The sequence below is a fragment of the Spinacia oleracea genome, chromosome 1, assembly GCF_020520425.1.
Source record: "Spinacia oleracea cultivar Varoflay chromosome 1, BTI_SOV_V1, whole genome shotgun sequence".
NCBI lineage: Eukaryota > Viridiplantae > Streptophyta > Magnoliopsida > Caryophyllales > Amaranthaceae > Spinacia > Spinacia oleracea.
In genome coordinates this window covers 126,142,660-126,155,537 of record NC_079487.1, presented here as the reverse complement: position 1 = coordinate 126,155,537, position 12,878 = coordinate 126,142,660, and the positions used below count along the sequence as shown (strand labels likewise).

The following is a 12,878-nucleotide window of genomic DNA, read 5'->3' as shown; positions in this document are numbered from 1 at the left end:
ACTTGATCAACATGTATCAGGAACATCAATATCTTTTAATAAATCTTAAAAAACTGATCTCAATCCTCGGAAAATATCACGCTCTCCAGAGATTCTCTTGCTTCGAAAACTAACCAAATTGAACTAGTGTTTTTTCTTAATTCACTCATTTTCAACAAACAAGAAACATTCAGAAGAAATTTTAGAGAGAGAATAAGGAGAAAATGTTTTTTTTACTCTATCACTCACCATCTAACTCTTTCTCTTTCAAAAAATCTCTCTTATGTTGAGAGAATATAAATCATCTTCTCTTTCTCTCTCTAAAATGTATTTATAAAATGACTAATGGTTATGACTCATAAGTACAATTATTATATATATAGTTGCTGAAAAATAGAAAATGAACAAATAGGAAGTAGAATCAAATAATTGAAGAACAAAGAAGGAGAAAGGAAAAATTGTTAAAGAGTGCATAATGAGAACTGTGCACGTGTTTTTATTTTGTTATTTTAACAGAGTATTATAAAAAGAACAAATGAAAAGACTAAAAGAACAAATATAGAGACTAAAAGGAACAAGTCAAGTACTTTGTCCCACAATAACATATGATTCGGAATCATCATTTTCATCATTCTGTTATGAATTATCAAGCACATTATTCTTAATATCTGAAAAAAATAATAGGTTAACATGTATAAAAACAAGAAAAAGAACGCAATCAAAGAAACAAAAGATAAATAAAAAGTAACAAGAAAAATAACACAATAAAATAAAAAGAACAAGTTATGAAACGCAAATAAAATTGAAAATAATAAAAAAGAAGAACACAGTAAAATAAAATAACAAATTATGAAACGCAAATGGTCTATTTTTCTACTATAATGAAACTGTTCTTTTAATACGAGCATAATGAAACTGTTCTTTTAATACGAACATATGTTCCTTTAATAGGTAAAAATGTTCTTTTCTGGGAAAAAAATCGTAATTACGTAATCAAAATCTTCAAAATCAACGATTTCAACAAAATCAGCGTGTTATTACATAATTTGATTCATTAAAATCATCAAATTCATCAAAACACGATTATTACACAATCAAAATCATCAACATAGTCAAAATCATCAAAAACACAATTATTACAAAATCAAAATCATCAAAACATACCATTTATTATTACAAAATTGAAAAATTACCTCCCAAAATCAGATTACCAGCTGCAGAATTCAGGTTTGAAGAAGAAAAATCAATTTAATTTGATTTTGAAGCAGAAAAATCAACGAATTTTTGGGGATTTTCATTACTTTCTCTCTCTAAAACCCATTTAAGAAAACCTAGTTCACACTTTCTCTCTCCTCTTCATAGTTTGAATTCAAAATATAAAACCCAGAAGAATATATATCGCAAAAATAACAACGAATCAAATAAAAACGCGATAAACATAGCTGAAAAGAACAGAGCCTTTAATGTTCTTTTGTTTAGGGGAATTGTTCTTTTGTTCAAGGGCATTGTTCTTTTTTCTGGGAATTTAATAAAAACGCGCGTTTTATGTTTAATGTTGGTCGTTTTGATCCCGGTGCACCTAGAGCTACGTGCACACGCCTGTACCATCTAATTTGCGGATTTATCCAACTTTGTCCCACATTATCAAGCTAGTTGATCACAGGGCTCTGTTTGACAACATTAGCTGAAATTGAGATGAAACTGATAAGATATCACCTGAAACTGATAAATTGCTGAAACTGATAAGATAAATGTTTGTATTACATGTTTGGTACCACTAATTTCTTAAGCACCTAAAATTTTTAATAGTTTAATTTACATTCTATATATTTTAGATCTATAACTATATTTTTTATAAGAACAATTATAAATAAAATAAATATACTAATTATGAAATTTTATGTTAATAGACATTATAAGAACGATTATTCCCATACGATGTATACATATAGCTAGTAGTAATTTTTATTTTTTATTACTTTTTCTTTTGGCCCATACTTTTTATTTTTTGATGCCAATATACTCATATACAATATGAGGACAAGAGAATGAAGGGAGTGATGTGAGTGACGTACTCAAGGAGGAGTACAGTGGATACTTGTTACGGAGTAAACAATAGGGACATCAGGACATATCACATACGGAACTCAAATGATGTTGCTGCTACAGTCTTTCCTCTCTAAAGAAAATTTCAGCGCCTGAAATCCAGACGTTAGTCTGGATCACGTTTCAATTTCAGTCAATTTCTCTATCTTATATTTTATTTCAGTTACGTATCAAACACTCCTAGTCGTTTAAGTTAAATTCTTATTTACAATGGGTGTACAATAAATATTGTATATCGGAGTAAAAGTTAACTCAAAATGCTTAAAAGTTAAGCATATATATGTAAAAGTTATCTATTTTTCAATGATAAATTTTTTCATTTTAGTAAAACTTATTTCTTCAAAATAACTAATAATGTATAAAATTAATCATTTAACCCTTTAAAATATTTATCTATCAATTTTATTTTACTAATATAAAAGTTAATCAAAACTAGGTTAAATTTACAAAAAAAACGGTTAAAGTTATCTTAGTGTACAATAAATTTATTGTACACCTTGTGCGCACAAGACCTTTTGTAACTTATAATATTAACACCTAATAATTTAAGGTGACTGAAAATGCTTACCAAACAGAACCTAGAACTCTAAAAGCTTACTCAAGTTAGGAAAATCTAATCTAATGATTTAATAATATATCTAGAGATATGGTCACATGATGTAGTTTTCTTACACCAGTGAGTAGTGACATTATAAATGCCTTTGAAATTTTAAAGGTCTTTTTATTACATGATTAGATGATACTCCGTACTTTTTTTTTTAACTAAAATTAATTCATTAACAAAAAGTCATAGACATCTACAAAAGAAATCTGAATCTATCAAATACATAACAAATCGAATCAAATAAAACTCGTTTTCTGCAAAACTACGATCATTGCGTATCGACCATCTTATATACCCTCTAATACATCGTTGTTTGATACAACCTTCAACGAGGGGGTCTTTTGATCTGCTGTAATTTTGATATTGAATTAAATCAGATTCAATTGGTTGTAGATGTAGAATTGACATCTGCTGCGACACCGCACAAATCTTCATCACTGAATCAATTTCTCCTACGAAACTAAATAATATTCTCCCTCGTACACCAGAAATTTAGGATCCTCTATCCTAAGAAAATTCTTTTTAAAAGGAGAAGAAAATCCCTATCTTTCAAGGGAGAACAATTCCTCGCACAAGCAGGAAGTATTATTAAAATCCTAAAAATCAAACAAAATTAAAAAAAACAACAAAATAAAAAGATCGGGGCTTTTCACCGATAAAATCGATGGAAGACCCTTCGAAATTCATTAATGGAGGCTAGGGTTTGAGAGAGGGAGAGGGAGAGAGAGAGAATGGCGGAAAGTTGATACTCCGTACTTGATATGCAATAATTTTGTCCTAAGACCATAAGCTAGCTTAGGATAATTAAGTTGATTGGTTTGCGAAAAGATATTAATCATATTATACACCTTGTGCACAACTCATTTGTGAGATCCAGATCAAACTGGCTTCATGGGCTTGACACCAACTACATTCCATCTGTTTCGGGGCATCCGAGTGTTCTTTACACCACATATGGTTTTTCTAAGAGAATCGAAACAACTTCATGGCTTCAGTATAAGAGACTTCTTTCTATTGGCCTAAGACAATTCTACACCTGTTCGAGAATAGTACTCCCTCCGTTCTTGAATACCTGTAACAATTTGACATTTGCATATTCATACATTAATTTGACCAAATTTTGTTACTAATATATAAAAATCAAATGTCATTGTGTAATATGTTGTTGCATTAATTTTAATGAACATTGTTCAAATATCAGTTTTTAAAAAAGTTTTTAATAATATATTACATCCGTTTCATAAAGATCTTTACGGTTGATATTTGCACAAATATTAAGACAAAAATGGGAACGTTGGTTGAATACAATAAAATATGGATAAAGTAAGAGAAATGTGTAAAAAAAAAGGGTAGATGTAAGAAAAATGAATAAAGTAAGTGAAAATTGTAAACATTGTGGGATAAGAAGGGTAATGTATTAAATTTTTGTGTCCAAAAATAGAAAAGGTAACGTGTAAATAATATTACCCAGTATGAAATGGACTAAAATAGGAGCTGTGTAGCCTACTAACTCGGATCACATATAAGTTTGTGTATCAAAAGAAAGACAATATAATCGTGCACATTGACTTTAAGCTCCATTTGGTTGGCGGTAAAAAAAATCCTGGAAAACAATTTCCCTCTATTTTCAATTTTACATTGTTCAATTTAGCAAAGGAGTGTAAAATCATTTCCTAAAATTGCTCTCCCAATGATGGAAAACCATTTTCCCTTCAAAAAACCGTTTTCCTTCATTTTCCTTATCTCTCTTGTACACTCCTCTCACTACCTGCTTATTGTTCCTTTCATTTATTTTATTTTATTTTATTCTTATATGGAACTAAACAACATAAAACTAATTTTTGTATTGTGCTTTCCATTGTAAATTATTTTCCATGAAAATTATTTTACATCAAAAATATTTTACACCCAACCAAACGAAATTTTAATGGAAACAACAAGGTTCAAACTTGACATAACTTTGATGGGCAGGCTCGACTTAGGTAATGTTTGGGCCTATAATTCATACAGAGCCTTTTATATATTTCTAGGAAGACTACTGGACTGCATGCCAACGAGGCGACGACAATAAACAAATCCACCGGATTAAATTTCCCAACTGATTAAACAACTATCCGATAGAAATCCCGGATCCCTTGACAAACCTCCGGAAATAATTTTTAGAACCCTTCACCACCCGTTCGGAAAATCGATTTTCCGAAAGCATTCGCCAATCGAGAAGGATAAACCATAAACTTGGTCACTTGTTGAAAAAGAATATTTTTGTCTTGTAAGTTTTTTGGTTTCATATTTTTTTTAAAGAACAATCAATTACATACGTAAGAAGTCATACTTTATCCGTTTCGAAAATATTGCATCATAGTTGACTTTTATTCCTCTAACTATTATTTTGATTCTTAATATCTCAAATCGTGTGCAAGTAAAAATTATAAAAAAATAATATTTAGAAAATATATATCGATATGAATCTAACATGACCCCACATGAATAAAATTTCATTACGTACATATCGTAAAAAATGGCCAAAATCGTAGTGTGAATAGTGTAAAAATTGAGTTTAACAAATACAGTACTCCGCACATAACAAATAAGATCAAGAAGATACATTCTGTCGTCAAAACTACTATTATGAATTTGGTTATTTGGTAAAGAATTATACGTGCGGGGATAATACACTGGTCATTCAGTTAGCCTACATTTAGGTTTTTTTACTGCATTTATTTAGCTTTTGCGAAGAATAACTTCACTGTAGTTTGTAAAAAAGTTGCTCAACTACAATAAACAACAGTAATTTGGGGTCAGCCAACATTAATCGTCGTAGAGATCGTCAATGTGATCGATCAAACAAGAAATGAACGGTTGTGAAAAAAAAAATCAAATAAAAATAAAATTTTTGAACTCTAAAAACCGAGAAATTCCGAGTTAATCTCAGTGATTGGAAAAAATTTCCAATCAAATGACATTTTCGTAAATATTTTTCTTGAAAATTGTTAGGTGTTGACTGTATATTTGTAGTTATTGACCGTATATTACTCGGTATTGATTGTATACCACTATCGTTGACTATCGTTGACTATATATTTATAGTTGTGGATTGTTTATTAATAAAAGCTTATTGTATATTGCGAGTTGTTGATGTATTATGAAAATACAATAATGACCGTACATATGACCCATATTTAATGACATGTCACTGTACTATAACTCAAACTTAATGGCATTTTCATAATAAAAGCATCAATTATTTACGAAAATGCCATTTAATTGGAAAATTTTCCCAATCAACCGGATTAACTCGGAACGGCTCCTATAAACCCCTAATAAACCCAGAAACCTCAAAACGGCAAAACCCCATCCCTGATCCTCTTCTCAGTTCTCACTGCACACTCTCCCTCTCTCCTCATCCGCCGTATTTCCACCGCCGGAAACCCATCTCTGCCGCCCCTTCAGCCGTCTTTCCCTTATGGTAACGTGCATTTCTGGCATCAAAACTAACCCATTTCTTGGTGGGTATACTCCTATATAGTTTAGTGTGATGAATAGCTTGTTATCCCAAATATCTTCATACTCTTCATCAATTCTACTAAAATCAGCTCGTTCAATTGTGGGTTGCAGTAGTTCTTGTTGTTATTCCAATTTATCTTGGAAAAGGAGTATTAATCACCCAGGAATTAAATCCATCAGTTTGAATTCATCATCACCAGCATCTGTGTTTTCAAGGATTGGTGCAATTCAGTGCTATTCTACTAAGAGGAAGGTTCCCTCGAAGAAAAAATCGAAGCCGGAGGCGGTAATGGAGGACGATAAGGAGAAGGAGGCGTTTTTCGTGGTTCGAAAGGGGGATATTGTTGGTGTTTATAAGACTTTGAGTGATTGCCAAGATCAAGTTAGCTCTTCGGTGATTTTACTTACCTGCCCTTGTTTTCAATTTTCAATTTTATTAGTAATTTTTTTGAATAATTTAGCTTAACTGTTGTTTTTATTTGGATTGGGGAAAGTACCTTTTTTTGCTATCTTCAAGTGTGCTTAAATATAATATGCAGATATTGCTACTCATTATGGTTCAAATATAAGTTCTTTTGGCTAATATTACACATTATTTGGTTTAATTTGATTAAAATACACTGGCATTGTAAATTGGCATGTAATATTGTATTTATGATATGGAATTGCCTATAATGTTGTGTTTACATTATAAAAATGACAGCTTATGTTAAACTCGTAATAGTTTTGAAAGTAGGTGAGAAATGAAGAACCGTAAACCTGCAGTAATATCCTGCAGTAATATTCATGAAGCCCTATCTCAGGAGGGGGAGGGGGTGAGAAATGAAGAACCGTAAACCTGCAGTAATATCCTGTAGAAGAGATTCGATAAGTGTATGTAGTGTACAGTGTATACTGGACTGGGAGCTCAATAGATCATTACAAGGTATAAATAATGGGGAGGGGTATACTGCTTTTAAAAAAAGAGCATTGCCTCGGACTTGAATACGGGTGCAATGCCAATTGTAGAGTGACTTATATTTTAGATTGAAATTGGCTGCAACAATTTGTACAATGAATAGGATGGAATTCATCAGTAAATCTGTAGGAAATGTGTGATACGATAAGCTGACAAAGTATACATTGGTTACGAGCATTCGTGGTTGAAATTTTGAAAGTAGCAGAATGATTTTTTCTGCACTTTATGCCTTAGAGAAAGCTGATTTTGCTCGCCGTTCCTCAACATTGATTATGTTATACTGAATTAACATCCGAATTAATCTTTGCTAAGACTTAAATTTAGTGATAAGAGTGGTTTCGTTGTTATTTTGGGGTTTTACCATTTGTTGAATTCCCAAGGAATGGGTTTTTAGTGGCTTTGTGCAGATAGGTTCCCGTGATCGGTAGACCTTCATCCAGACTATACCATAGATCTCATAATAATAGTATCCACTAGGAAATATGCATAATAAGGACAAATTGCTTATACGAAGTATATCCTAAGTAAGAGCTGTAAGACAATCCCCATCCTTTAACATATCGATAAGGTATTTCTGGCTTCAAGTGTCATATTCTGTATGAGTTTCTGAAGATGTGGGAATACCTCGTACAAAGTAGTTACGACTATGTGATAGTTGTAGGAATTTCTATTGGGAAATTGTTTACAAGTCTCTATGTTGTTGATGGGGGTATGCTTGCAACTGACATATCCCACTAGTGCACTTGTGCGTTTACCTCAATTTAAGTTCTTTTTCTGAGGTTGTAATTGTTTTATAGTATTCCCTTAAAAAAATAACATTCAAGGCTTTGTTTTCTAGGTAGTTGCACTTTTTAGATTGATACCATTTGTTTTGAGATGGAAACAGTTTACAATTTTCATAAATTCTCTTTAGCTTTTGCTATATTTTTGTGGCGTCTCACAGGATAGTAAAATAATGTCAGCCTACTGTTCTTTCTAATGGCGCAGATATCAGACCCTCCAGTTAGTGTATATAAAGGATATTCTCTGCCTAAGGATGCTGAGGAATATCTTGCCTCCCGTGGGCTTCACAATGCACTATATACCATCAAAGCTTCTGATCTGAAAGACGATCTTTTTGGCACACTAGTTCCTTGTCCTTTTCAGGTAAGACCGTAAGAACAGTTTGAAGTTTGAACTCAATAGTGTTGTGGTGGATGTTGAATAATGCAGTGCTATTTCCTTTGCTATTTAGGAACCAGCATCTTCCAGAGGTGAGACATCCAACACGGATTTGCCACAGAAGAGGCCTCACGATGTGCTAGAACCTGGAAATGTGGTTAGTTTTAGCAGTAAATTAAGCTGCAACGAGTAGTACTTGTTTTTTTTACGTTCTCTCCAGTTACTTATGACATATCCTGACATTTCTGGTCTAGCCTAAACATTTTCTTTGTGATATGAATGAATTGTCATAAGTCATATCATGATATCACGACTCTTTGTGGAAGATGGCTATTGATGCAAACGTTTCTTCTTGCTTATTTCCACGAAATTTCCTGCTTGCTTTATCAATGTTTATCTTGTTTGAAGTCTTTTACAGAAGCAAAGTGAAAGTTAACTAGTTAAGTAAATTATCACTGATCAAAACTGGTTTTATAAATTATTTTTACTGTATAATTTTTATTATGTGATTTTTTGTAATCTAGATGTTCAAGTGTCACCGTAACAGTGAAGAAAGTTTTAAGCATTTCAACCAGTCATTGTAAAACTGTTGGAGTGCTTTAATTTGATCTGGCTCATCAAGGTCTTATTCTATGCTGAAATTATCAAGAGTTCAAAGTGATACTAATGAGCACCTTATACTTCTTAGCTACGTGCCTAAGTACGGTTTTTGTTCTGCATGAGAACGTGTTCCTGGCGTCAAGCCGTCAGTATGGTGGGGACACTGGTTTATATAAGAATAAGCACTTCCTGGGAAGACACTTGAATGTTGCTCCTTGCCGTATCCGTAAAGTCTGTATCCATCTAGGAGTCTTCCCCCAAGAGTTCTCAACCACCTAGAATTATCTTCCTAAGACTCTTCAACCAAACCTTCCCTGCTTTTTTTATTTCTTGTCAAGTTGCAGACATTTTTATGCATTTCTATTCTAGGGTCTAATGCAATTACAGCTATTATTCATGCAAGGGTGAAGCTAAGTATTTCTGTCTCCCTTTATTCTACGTAGGCTGGGGCGGTGGAGCCTCAGTTGAGACATTTGGTTATTGTTTTGATAATGTAGTGAGTTCTTCTGATGAATGATTGCGATGGAAAATTTGTTGCTTATTATACATAGTTGGCCCTTGAAATTTGTGTTGCAGTCTGACTCACTTTCTTTACTTGCTAAGCCTTAGGTTTATTCACTCTAGTAAGTACTTGTAAGGGGGAGATCAATGTGGCCCAGTTTGTGGCAATCATTTTTGCTTTTCATATCATGGGAAAGGATTTTCGAGTGTCAGACATGTTTAGGCTCCATGTGTTTTATATAACTGTTGTGGGGACACAACAATCATAGAACATTGACCAAATTTGAACGACTGTTGGCATGTGCTTTTTTAGGTTACAAACTAAATATACACTCATTTCAGATTGATTTGTTTGGTAGTCCTTGTTAAACTTGTAATAATCTCAAGACTGTATGTCAGGCTATATTTCATTATTCTCCTCTTTTCCTCTCCTTTTACATGTTTTCTTCACAAATTTGCGGTTGAAGGTATTAGAAGTGTGGGTGAAAATGTAGTGTCTTCCCCTGTCTGGTAAGGATTCCGTACCCTTGTCAGAGCTTTTAGTGTCTGACATGGGTATATATAATGTCTAGAATGAAAAATAACAAATTAACAACCAGTCATAATTTTCCATGGCTTCTATTGCATCCCCCGTCCCACCCACCTGACATTTCGAAGATGTATTTCTTGCTTGGACTGTGACTCTGATTGAATCTATGGCTTTGGAGGTGGAGTCATGGACAACTGTGTAGCCCTTTTTATGTGTATCTGTGGTAACAACACTAAATTCTCCACAGTATGGCTTCAGAATTTTTGTGGAGAAGATTGTCATAGACTGGAAGTTGGAAAATCAGAAATTAGGAATTAGGAAGGTGCTGAAGATTTAGGGGAAAAGTTGATAGTTGATTGGAATTTTACAATCCTGAACTCCCAAAATAAAATCTGTTAAAACTAAAATAATGGACTAGCAATTTTCTGCTTGCCTTCTCTCACTTTTTGGGAAGTATATATAACATTTCTAAGAACTAACTAACTAACTTCCTTCGTTGTCAAGACAATTTTACAACTAAATTATGCGTTGCCTACAGTACCCGTCTCCCTTAGGCTAGTTCATTACAAAGGTTGTAAGGGGCTTATACAGAGGTTTGGTGTTTCTGGGAAGGAATGAAATAAGGAAGCTGTTAATGTGGTTTTGGTTCCTTGGATTGCCATGAATAATTTGGCTGGAGAGGACTGTCATTATTGTTGAAGAGTATACCTACCTACTGGCTTCCATTGGACTGTTAAGCACATATCTCAGGAAGTTATTTGAAAATGGGACTGATATGTACTCTACTATCGTGTTTTGAGCTCCTCATTTACTACCTTTGATCCCTATCATTTGAATACAAATTATCTTTTTACCATCTGCTCCCCGTAAAATTCTGATGTGTCAATGATCAACAAATGGCTACTTCGGTATGTCGTTGCTAAATTGGAAAATTGTCAATACCAATAGTCGCAAGTGTTTCTCACAGTGCACTTGTTATTCTGCAGGAGGATGTTGGATTGCTGTCAACCTCTATTGATCAATTAAGCAAGCTTCAGAAGTTGGATCACGCGCCTTCTGATACTGTGAGTATGTTTGAGTTGGTCTGGACCCACGATGACTATATGAATGTCTGGTTCTGAATATGTGCAGTTTTTTATAATCACTTGGTTGTATGAGGTTGATGAATGGAATATTTTGGTGGTGCTTACTAATTAAATACTGTAGTGAAACCTGATCCTTTGCCTGTTTGTGATGTACAGAAAACCTGTGTTCTTCATTTTGACGGTGCTTCTAAAGGAAATCCTGGACAAGCTGGTGCTGGAGCTGTGCTTCGAACTTTAAGTGGAACCTTGGTATAAAGTTAATATCATAAATAATTAATTTGATTTTCCAATGTTCAGCTGTTAGTTTTTCTTTCTGATTCAAGTATCCATATAGATTTGTAGAATACGTCAAGGCTTGGGAATTGCCACCTGTAATGCTGCTGAATATCGAGCTATTATTTTAGGGTTAAAGAAAGCTCGTGAGATGGGTTATACAACTATTCAAGCGCAAGGTGACAGCAAACTTGTCTGCATGCAGGTTTTGCTTTCTCTCTTTCCTTTCTTCTAGAGAACAAGTTCCACGTTGCTATCTTTTTGTCGTCGACTTGTTCATGCAATTTTCTAAATTTTATGCTTAGTTTTGCAGATACTTCATTAGTTCAGGAGTTGACATTACCCTCTGAAATGCAGATTCAGGGTTTATGGAAGGTCAAGCATGAAAACATGTCTATCTTGCATGCAGAGGCAAAGAAACTGATGGAGCAGTTTGCTTCTTTTAAGATCAGTCATGTTTTAAGGGTGGGTATGCTGCCATTTACTAGTCTTCTAGCGTAACAACTCTTTTGTGATATTTATTACCTGAAATCTGAATGGATGGTATTGGTGGTGATAAGATGGAAATTAAACTACCAGTACAAGACTATAACACAGTTGCTTGATGCATTGTGGCTTTTCTATAAAATGATTTGATCAGACAATAAAAAAAATGTTGCTAGTTTGTCTAAATTATTCATATGTAAAATGACATTTTTTGCAGGAATTTAACTCTGATGCTGATGCACAAGCAAATTTTGCCGTTAGTCTTGCTGGTGCGGTACACTCTTTTCCGATCTATATAATACGGAGTATAAAATAATTCCTGGTCTCTGGCTGACTGTTACTCTGCTGTTACAGATGGTGAAGTACAAGAGGTTTTCTCTTAGCTGTAGATGTTGCTAAGTGAGTTTTTGGAACCACATTATTAGCTTTCCATCTTCCGTCAATAGCAAAAGAAACATTGGTTTACAAGCGAATAATGGATATGAATTTGCGTGGCTCAACTTAACTCAGAAAAATCAGCATCATTGGCCCTGTGACATCAAACTTTGTAGTTACATATCTAGAGAGAATTGATTCCATGGAAGCAACAACTGTGAGATATCGATATGGAGAAACAAAGCCTGTGGTGATACTGGAACAAGATTCCAGATTTTCAACAGATCCCAGATACTAAATATCAAGTATATATATACTCTGTTTGACAATTTTGTTACATTATACGGCGGAGTACATTTTTGGGATGTCCTGTATTAAAATAGTACTCCGTATTGATTAACCGTCGGAAGAGTTTTATCCATTTACTTTGTGCTTAATCGATCATGCGATTTATTAAGGTTTGTAAACTGTTCGTTTAGCGTATTTGAAGCTTGGACTGAAACTATACCCGTATCCTTTTTCTTTTTCTTTTTCTTTTTCTTTTTCTTTTTAATGTTATGCAAACGTTTTAGGGTTCTGCTAAATTCCAATCTTTGACAAAGGTTGACCTTAGTTAATTAACTAAATGCCATAATAAATTTATTATTTGTACTTAATATGTATATAACATACAAAGTATAAAGCATATTACTCCATACTTATATTTATAAATTCATA

General features: G+C 33.4%; 1 protein-coding gene across 4 annotated transcripts; it reads left to right on the top strand.

The window, feature by feature from the left end:
• Positions 1-6,009: 6,009 nt before the first annotated feature.
• On the top strand, positions 6,010-12,666 carry LOC110782891 (uncharacterized). 4 transcript variants are annotated; one of them, XM_021987139.2, is made up of 10 exons: positions 6,010-6,155; positions 6,305-6,587; positions 8,139-8,297; positions 8,386-8,469; positions 10,929-11,006; positions 11,184-11,276; positions 11,362-11,505; positions 11,658-11,765; positions 12,004-12,055; positions 12,141-12,666. In XM_021987139.2, the coding sequence occupies exons 2-10, from the start codon at positions 6,483-6,485 to the stop codon at positions 12,167-12,169; spliced, it is 852 nt and encodes a 283-aa protein (XP_021842831.1). In that variant the 5' UTR covers positions 6,010-6,155; positions 6,305-6,482; the 3' UTR covers positions 12,170-12,666. The 4 variants fall into 4 exon arrangements, with proteins under 4 accessions (XP_021842831.1, XP_056682691.1, XP_021842829.1 ...); XM_021987138.2 differs by having other exon boundaries at positions 6,013-6,195; XM_056826713.1 differs by having other exon boundaries at positions 6,011-6,575.
• The last annotated feature ends 212 nt before the right edge of the window (positions 12,667-12,878 follow it).